Source organism: Tarenaya hassleriana, unplaced genomic scaffold, assembly GCF_000463585.1.
Source record: "Tarenaya hassleriana unplaced genomic scaffold, ASM46358v1 Cleome5, whole genome shotgun sequence".
Lineage (NCBI taxonomy): Eukaryota > Viridiplantae > Streptophyta > Magnoliopsida > Brassicales > Cleomaceae > Tarenaya > Tarenaya hassleriana.
Window position 1 is genome coordinate 84958 of NW_010967707.1, and position 15402 is coordinate 100359.

At 39.9% G+C, this 15402-nt stretch overlaps 3 protein-coding genes and 1 pseudogene across 5 annotated transcripts in view; 2 read left to right on the plus strand and 2 right to left on the minus strand.

Annotated features, from left to right (window-relative positions):
- LOC104825858 (CAAX prenyl protease 1 homolog) overlaps positions 1–1429 on the minus strand; it is a 4287-nt gene extending 2858 nt beyond the window's left edge. For both annotated transcript variants that reach the window (XM_010558267.1, XM_010558268.1), the window contains exons 1-4: positions 1312–1429; positions 406–553; positions 149–233; positions 9–64 (exon numbers count right to left, since the gene is read on the minus strand). In XM_010558267.1, coding sequence (XP_010556569.1) covers positions 9–64; positions 149–233; positions 406–553; positions 1312–1342 — 320 coding nt within the window. In that variant the 5' untranslated portion in view covers positions 1343–1429. The remainder of the gene's footprint in view (positions 1–8; positions 65–148; positions 234–405; positions 554–1311) is intronic.
- Positions 1430–2099: 670 nt separating this feature from the next.
- LOC104825859 lies at positions 2100–8048 on the plus strand. Of its 2 annotated transcripts, XM_010558269.1 has the most exons (10): positions 2100–2885; positions 2971–3078; positions 3217–3419; positions 3772–3965; positions 4134–4242; positions 4370–4650; positions 5225–5638; positions 6041–6131; positions 6256–7599; positions 7740–8048. In XM_010558269.1, the coding sequence occupies exons 1-10, from the start codon at positions 2818–2820 to the stop codon at positions 7892–7894; spliced, it is 2967 nt and encodes a 988-aa protein (XP_010556571.1). In that variant the 5' UTR covers positions 2100–2817; the 3' UTR covers positions 7895–8048. The 2 variants fall into 2 exon arrangements, with proteins under 2 accessions (XP_010556571.1, XP_010556572.1); XM_010558270.1 differs by lacking the exons at positions 2100–2885; positions 2971–3078; positions 3217–3419 and having other exon boundaries at positions 3936–4028.
- Positions 8049–8168: 120 nt separating this feature from the next.
- On the minus strand, positions 8169–10796 carry LOC104825860 (protein REVEILLE 5). The gene is made up of 8 exons (XM_010558271.2): positions 10428–10796; positions 10133–10190; positions 9682–9805; positions 9401–9583; positions 9156–9287; positions 8925–9034; positions 8747–8806; positions 8169–8646 (listed from the first exon to the last, which is right to left on the minus strand). Exons 1-8 carry the CDS (start codon positions 10700–10702, stop codon positions 8599–8601), a joined length of 990 nt encoding a protein of 329 aa, XP_010556573.1. The 5' UTR covers positions 10703–10796; the 3' UTR covers positions 8169–8598.
- Positions 10797–13350: 2554 nt separating this feature from the next.
- The window catches only part of LOC104825861, a 2597-nt pseudogene continuing 545 nt past the window's right edge, over positions 13351–15402 (plus strand).

The following is a 15402-nucleotide window of genomic DNA, read 5'->3' on the forward strand; positions in this document are numbered from 1 at the left end:
AAAGAGTGTGCAGTATTTCATTCTCTGGATCGAGCCCCACCAAAGGTAGAAAATCTCCTGATATCTGCAGCAATAATGAAAATTTAGGATCATCATATCTTATGGCCAAATATTCCAGGAGATCCAATATAACATATGGAAAATGTACCTTCCAAAACCAAGGCAATATTCCAAAGAACAAAATCGCAGAGTCCATAAGTATAGTCACAAACTCATAAACAAAGTGAAAATAGCTGAAAATAACAACAAAAGCAACAATCTCAAAAAAAAGTTATGGTAACTAAAATGACCAAGATAGGGAAAAAGAGAGAGAGGCCAATATTTCAGTGGTCCAGAGACCAGATAGACACTTAACATTATAAGACACTAACTATAGAAACAAATAAACAAAAAAGGAGGGCCAACCTTTTTTCAAGACTGTATGCCCGAGATTTCTCAAACTTCTCTTGGCTGATTACTCCAATTAACGTTTTTGGGAGAGTTGGCAGCTTGAGAGCAGAATGTTGGCGCAAATCCAAATACATTTCTAATATGTACATCATTATCATAAACCCTGTAAAAAAAAGTAAAGAACGATTATGGTTCAGGTAAACAACACATGAAGGAATAACCTGAAAGTTTCAATCATATTTCTTTTGTGCTTACCCATCAACCAATACAATTCCTTATTTTCCCAACTTAGATTCATGTTTTATTGTTTTAAACCATGTTAGACATAGGTTCCCAGTGTATGCTCAATAGAAAATAGGTTCACAAAAAAAATTCAAAAAAGGGAGTTTACGCATTTATTTGCCTTCACAAAAACTTGTAACAAGACAACGAAATTCTTATCCCAATTCTAAATTTCTCCTTAAAATCCGGCCGGGGAACACACAACCTAGAAGAAAAAGGAGTTTGATCCAACAAGTCCCATTGAATATGTTTGACGACCAGAATTCCTCCATCGTCAGTTTCCAACTCTTCTCCCAAAACCCTAATAACTCCTAAACAGAGATGCATATTTATGCACAAGGCTTCATGTACACTGATAGGAAGAGCAGATAATATGTAGATCACCAGACCCATAGACAACGGACGAACCATAAGCACAAGAAAGACAAGAAATAGTCCGATCAACAAAACCTCAGATCAAGAAATATAACAGGTAAGTAGAGCCATGAAGAAACCTAACAGAGAAATGGTGCAGAAAAAACAAAAACGGAGACTCATCACCGGACGAGGCAAAACAAAGCGAAACAAACGAAATGAAATGCAACGACCGGATACAGAGAGTCGACTTTTCTCCTACAAGAAGAAAAAGAAGAAGCCTACCGACGACGGTTTCCATGTACGGAAACGCCATGGCTGACCAAGCGAGTCGTAGAGCCGAGCTAAGCAAATCGGAGAAGAAGAGGGAGAGAGGTTTTAGCTCCGATGGGGTCGTAGTAGGAAAAAGGACTGTTCTGTTAAACGACGATACGGTATGGGTTAATTTATAAGATGGGCCTATAGGCCCACGATATTGGGCCCAAGACCAAGAGTTGCTAGAACGTCGTCGTTTAGCTGACTCTGCATCAATGCTTTATGCCGCGGGCCCATTTTTATGCCCTAATATATTCTTTTTGACCCCTAAGTATTGACACCATCAAAAAACATCCCTTAAACTAGTAAATATCTTCATTGCAATATCTGGCAATTTCTTCACCATTTCAATATATTTTTAGAAAGTCTAATGATAACTTAGATATTTTTCAGATTTTTTGCATCTTGATTGAATAATAAAATCTGGGATGTCTTAGATAAAAAAAAAATGTTGGGGTCGCTTATGTTCAAATTAATACTTTGGGCTACGTTATAAAATATTTTTTTGTGCAGACATGGTTAACATGATATTGCATGTGTCCAAAGGTTTGATTCATGTAAAATCAAAATAGAAAGAACACTGCAAAACTTATAACCAATTATCCTCATTTTAACTAAACTTAACTTGTAACCAATTGTTCTCGTTTTATTTTTTCTTCCAAATTAAATCTCTAGATGTGTGAACTCACGCGCACAACAGGCGCGTGGAATTTCATTTTACCTCCCTCCGTTAAGACGCTCTCTTTGACTTAGTTTTCCTTCTACGATCGTCTCTTCTCGTCAATCGATTAAAAACAGGAAGAACAGAAAAGCTTTCTGCAGATCGAAACCCTAATTTTCATCATCCTTAGGAGTCGTCGATTTCTTTTTTGTTCCTCTATTTCGATGGATTCTGGAATCCGGGTGTTTCCCCTGTGACGCCAAAGCCCTAGTTGTTTAACACCTTAGATTAGAGCAAGAAGCCCTGGAATTTGTCTCGTTCGATCTCTATATTAGGCTGACCGATTCGAATTTTGGACCTGTTTGCTAGGAATTTCTGGTTTCCGTGTCCGGTGCGAGATTAGATTTATGATTTTAAGGATGTGCTAGTCATTTTCTGCTGTAAGATTTCTGGAGATTTTTGCAGTTTTGGGCGAGGATCTTCTAGATTTTCCCGCACCTCTGAATCTTATTGTACATATAGCTAGATCAAGACGACCAGATTAAGCTTCTGATGGTGAATCGCGGGTTTCTTGTTGATTCTGTGGTCAGCTGGGTTTATGAGTTCTGGTGGGTTTAGATTACTGATGGTCACTGCAGAGAGGAGAACTAAGCAAATTTTACTTTTGTAATACTGTTTTTGTTGTCAAGGTTCTGCATGATTTTTTAAGAGAATTTACAGTTTGGGCTTTATATAGTCGACAACTTCCGTAGAGGAACTAATTTTAATCTTTGGGGCGATCAAGGGGGGATATTGTTGTATTGTCAGCTTGCCTAATGAGTGTAGACAACGAACAACAATTTGCGATGGATCCGCCTGTTGAAACCAATGATGGATCCGCAAAGTATGTTATCTATTCCGTCAATCATGCCTTTACTTTCCTCTCATCATAAGCATTGGATATGTAATCACTTCTTCTATTGATTCAGGAAGCCAAGAATTTCATACAAGAGAGAGTTTCTTTTATCCCTGAGTAACTTGGATGTTTGCAAGAAGCAGCCAAAGCTGCCAAATGGATTTGACGATTTGCTATTGCGGTGAGAGTGCTCTCTATACAAATGGGTTGCTATCTAAGAGTTACAGAAGTGCATCTGTTAGATCTTGTACTTGTTTTATATGCTACATTATCTGCTTTTGAGAAATGTGTCATGATCTGTACCCTCCTCCTTGAGCAGTGACTCAGAAGATCCTTTACTAGAACGCCGAAGAATTTCTGGTGATTTTTCATCTCATGGTTTCAAGCGGAATGACTATAGTTCATCCCCACCTATCAGGGGTGAATATGGTGGTTATTCTCGAGGAACCCATGGAAAATGGGAAGGGCGCTCTGGTGGATGGAATGACAAAGATAGTGATTCACAATCTGATAAGGACACGGGTACTAATGATTATTTGCTTCCTCCTTGTTTTTATGTTTATATACTGATCCTACTACTTAGTGGACTATGGCAATCCAAAACTGTCTCATCTTTATCTTTGCTCTTCTTTGCCCTGAAACATAATCTTACAAATATACATCTCAATTGGTAAAATATTGTTCATTATTGTGATTGCTAGAATAATATCCAGCTGGTTGTTCGATATGTTTCAATGTAAGTTTCTATCTCTGTTCTATAGTAAATGGCATAAAGACTGTTTCTTCAGTTAACTTGTAAGGAAAATCTATAAAGAAATACTTCTTATGAATTTGGGTGTTGTAGTTGATAATGAATGATTCCTTGTGATAACAGAGCCTGGAAGGCGTTACGGCGTTCCATCTCGGAGGCCCTGGCAAGCTCCTGAGCATGATGGACTTCTGGGAAAAGGCTCTTTCCCCAGGCCATCTGGATATGGTGTGGGCACATCTGGTCTGAGGTCTCAGTCTAATGATTCGTATCAGCTGAGTAGAAGCAATGAGCCTTATCATCCTCCACGCCCATACAAGGTGAAATGTCCATTTGCCTATGTGGAGCCGTCACTTTGAAAAATGATCCAGATTTCATGTTTAGTAAGGCTTCACAATGTTGGATCGTCATCTGGTTATAAGGCATTTAGCTGAAGTTTCAAATGAGTTAAACTGACTCGGTTTCTCTTATTTCCTCATTTTTTTTAGGCATCGCCTTACTCACGCCGTGACACCAAAGACTCCTTCAACGATGAAACATTTGGTTCTTCTGACTCTACGAATGAGGACAGAGCAGAAGAAGAGAGGAATAGAAGAGGTACTGTGGAACTATTGTTCAGTTCTGTTTTAAAGTTTGGTGTTTGCGAGTTTGTGCAGTTCATAGAGCCTATACATGCTTTTTGCTCTCTATCAAACTCGAATTGACATTCTCACATTTCTGTTAGCTTCCTTTGAGTTGTTGAGGAAGGAACAACATAAAGAATTCCAGGAGAGGCAAAAGTTGGACCCAGAAAAACGGAAAAAGGAGTTTGACTTCGCTGAACTACTGGGGGATTCCAAGAATGAAAAAGGCCAACCAGATAGAAGCAATCAAGTGAGTGAGTCTTCAACGCTTCTTGGTTCTAATAGCAGCGCTCCGCCCCCTCAAAATACTACACCCAGACCACTTGTACCTCCTGGTTTTGCGAGCACGCTTTTGGAAAGGAAACAAGGAGCAAAGCCTCCTGTAAGTTCCTGTTATTCTGAGAGGCCCATACTTGGTTATATTCTGTTTGGTGTGTTACCAGAAACTTTCTTTTCTCTATCTCATATTGTTGAATAGAAAACATTCTCCTCTGATAGTATTCTCTTTTGTTGTTGACATTAAATAAACAAGATGTGCAAAATAGAGGTTAGTTCGTATGGGTTAATATTCAATATATTTGGAACTATGTAAAAGATAGAAAGCTGAAAATGCTAGTCTTGCTTGAAGAGGGGAATATTTTACCAGTGTTCTGCATATCATGATATAAAGATTTTGCTCATTCATGTGGGTGAAGCAAAAGGAAACTCATGTATAAGCTTTTGACCATATTTGTAGATGCTATCTCAGGGTCGTTCATTTTCGGTTAATCGATGAGGGTTGAATTTTGATTATGGAACTATTTATTTTGGTTTATATGCTTGCGAGATTTTGCTTGAATGCGATATATTTTCACCTTGGTAATAGCTGATATATTTTCACCTTGGCCCTACTCATATCTTTGCCCATATCTGTCTGTCTTCACCCTGTGATAAACTGGTTGTCACCTCTTGTGCAGACTGAAGTTTCTCAACATGAGGGTAGTCTGTTGGATTCCAAAGATGGTCATCTAGAGAATGGAATGTCTGGAAATAATGAGAAACCACCAGCGAATCAGACTGGCTCAAATGAGCTGTTGATGAAAAGTACAGATGCCAGTATCTCCACTAAAGCAAGTGAAAGGGCTGTCAATTTGTCTACAGTTCTCGGTGTAACTACTGATACGGTTGGCAAAGATAAAAGTTTTGAGAAGCTTTCCTGCATGTCAAATTTTACTGAAGCTTCAGGATATTCTGAAAAGAGTGAACAAGCTATGATGATGAAATTGGACCAGAAGAAAAGTTCGGGGAACCTGGATGGACCTTCAATCCTGGATAAGCTATTCAATACCGCTTTGAATTTGAATGGTGGCAACGACCCTAATTTTACTGAGGTAACTTCCTTTCCTGTATCATTCATTTGACTCCTTTATCCCTGAGACTTTAGTACTGTCTTCAAGAATATGCTCTTGCTTTTTATAGCGTGTATCAGGATGATAGAAAGAATGATATAGTTGTTTTTCTATGGAGTCAGCACCCTTGAATCACTTTTAGACCTACGGAAGTAGATTTGTGTTACAGAAATTATGAGCGTGGAAAACTGTTTGAAAGGGTGGTCTATATTTTATGAACTCATTGATGGCATCAATTCTTCACACTTTTCTTTTCCGTCTCAAATGAATGCATAATTTATGGAAATAACGTTTCATATGGCGCATATATATAGTTTGCGCATAGGTTCTGTGAAATATGTTTTAACATCTCATTTGACATCGCATTTGTTGCCATCTGTGTAGCGAAATAACAATAAAGTAGAGGAAAGATTGGGGCCATTGGGCCCTCAAACTGACAAATCTTCCAAGTTCGCATATCTATTTCTTGAAGGAGGTAATCAGCTGACTGTATGCTGGAGTTTTAGATTTTCTTTTTTTATTCCTGTTTGGTTATCTGAATATCGCTTCCTTAAGTTAATTTTGAAATCTAAACTTCTCTTTTTATCTTGCAAGTGCAGATAGTAAACCACTTGAAAATATTTCATCCAGCGAGCATCCAACCGGCTTGCAGACACTGCTTCGAGGTTCCAATAAATCCCAAACTTCCGATGTAAAATCAGACGGTGAACTCTGCGCAAGCCTTCCTTTCCAAGGCCCTGATCAGCTGAGCAAATCTTCCCCAAATAAATCTGCAACTGCCCCACCAGTCCTCACATGTGAAGACCTTGAACAGTCTATTCTGTCAGAAGTTACTGATAGCTATTCAGCAGCCGTGCAAGACTCGGATGTTTCTTCCATTAGGACCAAACAGCAAGAAGCACATGTTGATGACCAGGCGTCGCAGCACCTACTCTCTTTGCTGCAGAGAGGACCAGGCCTGGAAAATCAAGTTAAGCACCTATCTTCAAATACAGAAAGTAGGCCACCCACTGAGAAACTGCCTAAAACTGGCCGAGTTAGCAGAGAGGCAGATACAGGGAATTCACGAAATATTGGGAAGACTTTGACTCTGGAGACTCTTTTCGGGAGTGCCTTCATGAAGGAACTGCAATCAGTTGGAGAACCTGTCTCTGCAAAAGGCGGAATTTCTGAAGCTTCGCTTGGATTAGACCAGTCTATCAGTGAACTGATTCAAAGAGACCAAATGAGATCTGATGGCCTTCCTAGGTTCAGTGCTGCTGGTGTTGGCCTCCCGGGAGAGGATAGCTTACCTGCAGTTGATGATTCTGCAAAGGTGCATAAATACATGCCTTTCCAAGGTTTCCCTAATCAAGAGCCGGAAGTGCCATTCAATATTACCGAGAAGCTAGCTGCCATAAATTCTGGCCCGAGGAACGGAAGACCACCAATAGGAGGTCAAGAGAGTCCTTTTCTCCATCATCCTCCACAGTACACAAATGGGCCAGATCTCCCATTTCAGCCTTCTAGTGCTCACTCATCTCACTTGCAGCTGCGACCTTCTCATCTAAATGGTTCAGGTCCTTTATTCCATTCATCGCTTGATCCTCGTCATGGTAATGTGAAGTCTCAGATTGACTTAATGGCCTCCGGCAGCCTTCAACGGGATCCTCCCCCTAGTCACCAGTTTTCAGCAAACATGATTCAGCCACCTTTCCATCTTGCACCTGGTGGGGTTCCTGAGTTTGATCACCGCCCTCATCCTATCTTGCAGCAAATGCACATGCGTGGCAACATGGCTCACCCCCATCTGGTACAAGGGTTTCCGGGCGGCCCACCACACCATCACCCTCCTGGTGTGAACAATCAGATGCCGGGGGTAGTTTCTGAGCTAAATGCATCACAAGGCCTGCCCTTTGCACATAGGCAGCCGAACTTTACTGGACATAACATGCCACCACCTGGTAAGAAAACAATACCAATCCATCTCCTCTTTTACCATTATTGATTCAACTATACCAGCTGATGCATTCTGATAGTTCTTTTTTCTACCATCTATGCCTTGACGAGGCTCTCTCAAAATTTTTTTGGTCGTATGATTCAGTGATGGAAGTGAACAGAGGTGATCATAATACAGGATCACTGCAGAGACTCCTGGGAATGGAGACAAAGCAGGTAGGGCCAATGGGACAAGGCAGTAGTAGTGGGCCACGTCGACAGGGCTCCTTGGGTCATGACCTTGCTTTCGGCTACCGTTAGTTTTGTACAAAGCGCAATGTGAAATACATATCGCCCAGAACAGGGGAGAGGAGCATCAATAGGGTTTTATTGTTTGGGCAGTGTAACTTGAAAAGTGAAGAAGAACCATTTGTGATCGTTTGATATTTAGTTGCTTCGATGTCTTTACTCTCAAGAGTTTCCGGTGTTATCTTTTGCCACCTTCATCAACATAGCCTTTTATCTATCTACAGTGAGGATCAAAGGGAGGTAGGAACAGTTTCCGAATTATTACTTGCGCACACATATATATACATACTCTCAAAACACAAACACCTTATATATACAGCCTCAAAGCGTCCCAAAGATGGTCTAAACTGGCCTTCTATGTGCAGATCCCCTACAAACTCCTGCACTGCAGGAAACTCCTACAGCGGATCGTTGCCACTTTTGCCTTGAGAACTCCATCTAGACACGCCCTACATACATAGATACATACACATATACACATACGTCTACCATGCACATTACCCCGTGTGTGTGTGTGTTAAATACAGCATGACTGCCGCTAGCAAACCCCATCGCCTTCAGGACAAGAGAGAAGAAGAACACACAGAAATCTTGGTCACAAGAGAGTTCGAATGATTCGTCATCCTTCTTCACAGAGCAAATGGACCGTTTATGCATCTGACAGACAACCTTTTTTCACAGGAATCCACCAGAAAGGAGCTGTTAAAGTTTCTTTTCTATGTCTCCTTTGTAGTTCGGTCGTTGTACGATGATAGCAGCCTTCTCTGCAAAATAAGTACATATGTTAGCAAAATTGAACGCCAATACACAAACTCACCAAGAAAGTTTTTAGCTTTAAGGTGGCAATTCATCAGAAACGCTTACGTGTTCTTCCAACTCGGGGCTTGCCAGATTTACAGAGAGGTTTCTCATCAATAACATCACCTGATTACCAAAACAAATGATTAGTAACCGAACATATGCCAACAGTTGAACATGGAGTCCCATCTTCCAGATTCTAGAAATTCTTGGTACTAAAGACTGGAGTTGGACATCAACATACCGTTTCCAGGTTTATTGGATCCATCTGCTTTAATTTTTGCACATGACCTGTGGCAGAAGGATCAAAGACGCTCCCGATGAAGCGGTAGACTTCAGCAAAATTTGGCATCACTGTATTGAAACAGCCACAAGACAAATCCTCAAAGTAAGAATATGCGATGAAACTGGTGAAGCCTAACCCACATTACATCAACATCAACAAAAGTCTTTTTTCAAGTAAAAAATCTTTTACCGCTTAGCGGTTTTTCACAACTTTCTTGATCATTTGGCGCTGTAATGGTCTGTGTCCGTTGTGTATCTTCTGTACTGCTACTACTGTAGCAGCAGTTGGTGGTGGCTGCCTGTGTGGAGACTCCCGATTCCTCTACTCACAGATCCATTACCCGGCATTACAACATTATTTACCGATTTCACATCTTAAGCCCCAACACCATCTCAAAATTAATCGGAAAGAAGAAAAAGTAGTCAAACATGTACCTTCGATCACCTGCTGCGGTACATTACTTGGGTGCAATGATCCATACTTACAGAAAGAAGAAACAGGAGCATTAACGACTGGATTCCCTAGCAACGACTGTGAATCAGTGTTATACAAGCACCCAGGTTCAAGCAGTGAGCTTGAAGGTGGGAAAGATACATTGACAGGGGGCACAAGAGCAACTGTCAAGTATCACATAATCAGAAAATGTGTAAGAAAACAGTTAGGACATGAGACACGAACTGACAAACAACCTTAGAAAGAGTGAGATCACACTCACCACTTTTTTGAGCCTTTTGTGGGTATGGATGAGTTGCTTTCCTCTTTGGTCGCGGAGGAGGAAGATGCTCACTAGTCCCACTCTTCTGAACCTTGAGAAAGTATTTCTGTGCATGGCTTCTGATCTGCAGCCCACATCGTCCAAACATCATGGTAATATCCAACTGATATATTCATATATATATTCCCGTTTATACGATCAAGGATAAAGGAAACGCAAGAGAAATATACGAATTTGAATCTTTGATCACCGGTTATGTTGCGTCGCAATCTGATCCTAGGATATAACAATCATACATAATCAAAGCTGCAAATGAATGTAACATAAAAAGACCGGAACTTCTACATTTATCAACATTAATTGTCCAACCAAGTCCAGAAACAACACGAGCCACACAAGAAAACTAAACCTAACAATTCTCATGCTCCGACAAGAAAAGATCTGCACTTACCTGGATCACTGTCTTCGATCCCACAAAAGCCTCTATCTTCTTCCAATCTCGGTCGAACCTGAAATTATCAAACAATACCAAATTTGGAAAAATAAGAAAACCTAAACTTAATCCAGGCCAAAACCCATATTGGCATCGTGCAAGAAATTACGTCGATTTTAGCAACGAATTTCTCGCCGCCGATCTCGAAGCTTCGAATGAGTTCTAAACCGAGAATTTTGATCCGGTCCCAAACGGGAAAAAATCCTATAATCTAATCAAAACGGAAAACCTGAAAACCAAATCGGATACGTACAACTGGAGAGCTTCTAGAAACTTGTCGTGCTCCTGCTCTGTCCAGCTCTCTCGAGACTTCGTGATCGTGTACGGCTTCCGGATCTTCCTCGCTGGGTCCTCCGCAAACGACATCGTACTGCCCCGTCTCCGTCCACTCACCGGCATCGGACCTATCGTACCAGCACCAAGCCCCTCAGCCGGCGCGTGGGGTAGGGTGTTCAAACCCGTTAAACCCACATTCATGGGATCGAAGAAGGGGAAACCCTGAGCTGGGCTAGGGTTTACAGACACCATAAAGCTCAAATCGCAAGCGATTTCTTCACTTCTCTTTCGGTTTCAGATTCGATAAGCAGCTTCGGAATTATTACGACTAATCACCTCTCGTCAAGGCATTTTGACTTCCCCCATTTTATAACGGGTGAACGAAGAATAGGGTATAAGCGTAATTTCATGTGAAAGAATGCACTAGGACCGAACACGTGTCAGGATCCAGTGGCTCCTATCAAAGATCATTGGAGTAAGAAGAGATAGGCACGTGGACTCTCCAACACCAGTGACGCCGTTAAAAAGCTAATACCACTAACGGTCCGTTAAAAAGACCAAAAGGCGGGTTGGGTAAAAATTATGAATCCACGGCAAGGGAAGCGCCACGTCGGATAAGAAGATACGGAGTAGGGAGTTCATGTTTACACCCTTTTGGGGAGGGACACGAACAGTACAGTTTGAAACTTCTAGCACGATCTGGAGACACGTGTGAATAATAATAATAATAATAATATTAATAATAATAATAATAATACAGCTTTTGTTAATGAATATGAATCTCTCTCGTTGTTTTTTTTTTTGGTTAAATCTCTCTCGTTGTTTCTTTCGATGACTTAGTTATATCAAAGTGCGAGTAGTTAAACATAAGAAATCTAAACATGTTTTTGATCGTTTCTAGTTTTATTCTGCTCATTGATCGAAATGGAATTCCTCGATGTTCCGTCGAAATTATTTTTCAAAATTGCGAATAAAACTTGGTTTTATGCTATTAGTAGTATTTACATTTCAGAGTTCTATAGGCCCATATACAGGCCCATTAGTATTTACATTTCAGTTCTATAGGCCCATATACAGGCCCATTACTTTTAAATTGGGCCGTAAAATTGTGGGCCTTCTTTACCTCTAGCAATCTGTGAGACAAATCAATCCACCCATGCCATCGACAATGTTTAACTCTCCATCGTTCCGAAACTCGCCATATCTACGCAGTTTTATATATATATATAAACTATAGTTTTAACGTTTTGCATAAAGTTTCCTCGATTGGATGATGGAAATTTATACAAATATAACCTATGATTTTCCTTTTTTTATATATATATCCGAGTAGAAGATTGTCCTTTCGCCGTACCCAACCCTAAACAATTACTGCTAACCAATTGGGGGCTTCTTTCAAAATCTTCAAGTGAGAAATCATGGGCCGTTGAAACTTTAAGGCACGGACCGTCAAACAATTCCTGACCGTTGGATCTGGGATTCTGTCGGATCAAATGGGCCAGGCTTTGTCTATATAGGCCGGCTACTCTGCTTCCCCTCTCTTTTTACATGGAAAAGATTGGAGCTTGACATTATATTCTATTATTCCTCGGACTTTATAATTCATAATAATTTATATATTTTAGTAATAGTCAACCAAACAATACAATCTTCTACAATTACAATCGACCGTACAAAAAATGTTCACGATTGCTATTCTAAATAACAGGTGACATTCTAAACCAACTGGCTGTAATATTAATGACAGCCAAATCTTGGACTCCCTATTTCCCTTATCAAAAGTTTCGTATTTAAATTATTGTACGTTTTAAACTATGGACTAAAAGGAAAATGATCAATGTTTTCAAAGTTCTAAAAAAATGTGTTTACCTTTTGGATGTGGTCAAACCATAGGGGATATTCAGAGCCTCCAAGACAAAGAGCTTCTCGAAATCAACGGCGCAGATCAAACGTTGCGGATTCTAAATCGACGGCGATGGCAATGTTGAATTTCAAAGACCAACTTTTTTCAACTAAAAGTAAATGCAAAATAATAAAAAAATGCGACCGTAAATAAGTGGGCCCTACATCCGACTCGGAGTGGCCCAAACTCGATACGCTCCCTACGGCTCTTTCCCCCACTCTCAGTCTCTCGGCGCGTGTTTACGCGCCTCAACTCATCACGCACCCTTTATTTTGCTTTAATTTTCAAATTCAAATCCATGAAATATTAGCAATTATTCTTTCACATTGACAGCATTCATATATATAAATACTTATATTATTTTTTGTGGACGTTAATTTCTGTTTTATTATGTTATATATTTCTGGTTACGGAAAAGACATTTGTCCTTATTTAGTGGGAATAAATTTTATTAGTGCAAATAATATAATAAAAAAAATAATATATATATAGAGAGAGGAAAAATCTATTCTATCAAGGAAAAATGAACATCAGACAATATGATAAATGACAAAAGATCATCTTAGCGTATGCTTTTAGGAGTATAACCATATTCAATTTAAGTTATACGTACTGAATACGTTTCTCGTTATAAATCTTTAATATAAAGAAATATTTCATATCATGTTCTAACACTATTTCTATATCGCCGATTGTTCGTTTAAAAAAGGAGGTCAATATTGTTATTGAGATATCACATCAAACTATTAGCGATAAGATGGAAAAAATGATGGTCATGGTGAAAAATAAATGGAAATTTACCTTCTATTTCTTTCTTTTATTTCCAGTAAAACATTAATTTATGTTCTTCATATATGTCAAAACACAACCAAAGGGCGGAAAGTAATGATGCTGAGATGAGACGTGGAGACGTAAGAAGAAGAAAAACCAACATGCGACGCGCCTCGTCGCCGAACGTGAAACCGACGCGCGTTTCGACAACGATGCTTCTTCTTCTCTCCCTCTTCCTCCCTCGCGTACTGCTGCATGCATCTCTCTCTCTCTCTCTCTCTCTCCCTTCAGTCTCTCTGCCCTAATCTGAAGATTTTGTCTTCATACAAGCTTTTTCTAAAACGATCGCTGTCCAAATCTCTCTCTTATCGTCATTCAAACTTCCCAATATTCTATTCTTCTTCTTCTTCTTCTTCTTCTTCAGATCTTCTCTCCATCATCCTCTCTCTCTCTCTAAAGCCCTGAGAGAATCAATCTCTGAGCTCTCTGCAAACTTAGGGTAATCAGAGAAAACGAAAAATCAGACAGAGAAATGAAGGTTTCTCTCTCTCTAGTTACTCCACGACATACATATTTACTCTTTACGTGTTTCTTGCTGTCTATAGATTTTGATCCTTCTAAGAAAAAAGTTCGTTTTTTTTTTCCAAGGAAAATTCTGATTCTGATTCTGATTCTCAGATTCATAATTTCTATTCTTGGAATCTATCGCCATGTGCTTCTCCGTATCCGTTGTTATACATCATGCCTTGTTGCATTCTTTCACTGATTCTGCTTTCGATTTTCCCAGAAAAGTCTCATCTTTTTTCATATTATACAACACACACACACACACACATATATATATATATATATATGCATGCTTGCAGTTTCAATTGATTAGAAATTTTGTTAATTTCCTGCTGATTTTGTACGAATCAAATCATAATGCTACTAGTGATGAATGGGCTATGCTCTGTATCCGTATAGTATCGAGTCTCTGTTTCATACATCTATGCATATATGCCAAGTCAGTTTGTACGTATTTGGATCACCCATTCCTTCTCTGATTCTTCATTTAGATGTGAAACAGCAAAATCACATGCAAATCCTGTCTCCTTTTTCGCATAATTTCATTCCACCTTTTTAGTGAATCTTGAAGAAATTAACTTTTTTTTTTTTTTGACAGAAAATTGTGTTGAAACTGGATCTGCATGATGACAAGGCCAAGCAGAAGGCCCTCAAAACGGTCTCTACCCTCTCAGGTAACCTTCAAACTTACTTTTGCCTTCGAATTTTCCCGGAAAAGAAAATTGATCGATGCGAACAGAACGTTTAAATGTCAGTGTTGTGAACCAAAATTCAATCAAGTATCTGGTCCGGTACAAGCTTCCGTTTATGGTTTAGAAATTAGAAAGATTATGGTTTTGGTTTGGAGGAGGAGGGGATTGTGTGGTGTTTGGTTGGTGGGAAAATCCGAGCTTGAAAAGAAAAAGGAACAGAATTTTCTCGAGAATATAAAAGATCAATGAAGGATCACGGGCTGTTCTGACACTAGCTGCCTCTCTCTCTCTTTAGGACAACAACAACAACAGTGACAGTACGGTCAACTTTACTCCATTCAATTATTGTATTCCATCATCCTTTGCAATTCCTTGGTTTTTGAAAATATATACTTTTCCAATATAGAGAAATAAAAGATGACCATTGGTTTCGCTGAAAAACATGGCGTGGTTGATAATGGGTGAAAGGCTTTTATTTTGTTTTTGTTTGTAATGGAGTCCACGTCGGTTATTCATTCAACGGTATGCGATTTCTGAATACGTCACCAAAATGCATATTCGATTTTCCATACAATAAAAAATATATATAGCAAGACGCAAGTTTTAGAATTAGATAGATTTTCCATAATGAATGGTGGTTTTGATTGTTTTCATGTTATTCTTTTGGGGGTTTAGGGATAGATTCGATAGCGATGGACATGAAGGGGAAGAAGCTGACGGTGATAGGGACAGTGGATCCGGTAACCATAGTAAGCAAGCTGAGAAAGCACTGGCCTGCCACCGATCTACTGTCGGGGGGGCCCGCCCAGGAGCCCGAGAAGAAAGAAGAAGGAGGAGCCAAAGAAAGAAGGAGAGCAGCCGAAGAAAGAAGAGGAGGGCAAGAAAGAGGGCGAGAAGAAAGAGGGCGAAGCCCCGAAGAAGGAAGAGGCCGAAAAGAAGGAGGGCGAGAAGAAAGAAGCTGAGAAAAAGGACGGGGAGAAGAAAGATCAGCCGCAGTCGCAGCCGCAGCCGCAGCCGCA

Coding starts and splice junctions, on each gene's coding strand:
- LOC104825859 (XM_010558269.1), top strand. CDS start 2,818: ATGAGTGTAGACAACGAACAACAATTTGCGATGGATCCGCCTGTTGAA. Junction 2,886..2,970: donor ACCAATGATGGATCCGCAAA/GTATGTTATCTA, acceptor CTATTGATTCAG/GAAGCCAAGAATTTCATACA. Junction 3,966..4,133: donor ATCCTCCACGCCCATACAAG/GTGAAATGTCCA, acceptor CATTTTTTTTAG/GCATCGCCTTACTCACGCCG.
- LOC104825860 (XM_010558271.2), bottom strand. CDS start 10,702: ATGGTGTCTGTAAACCCTAGCCCAGCTCAGGGTTTCCCCTTCTTCGAT. Junction 9,288..9,400: donor ACCGCAGCAGGTGATCGAAG/GTACATGTTTGA, acceptor ATCTGTGAGTAG/AGGAATCGGGAGTCTCCACA. Junction 9,035..9,155: donor TTGTGAAAAACCGCTAAGCG/GTAAAAGATTTT, acceptor GTTTCAATACAG/TGATGCCAAATTTTGCTGAA.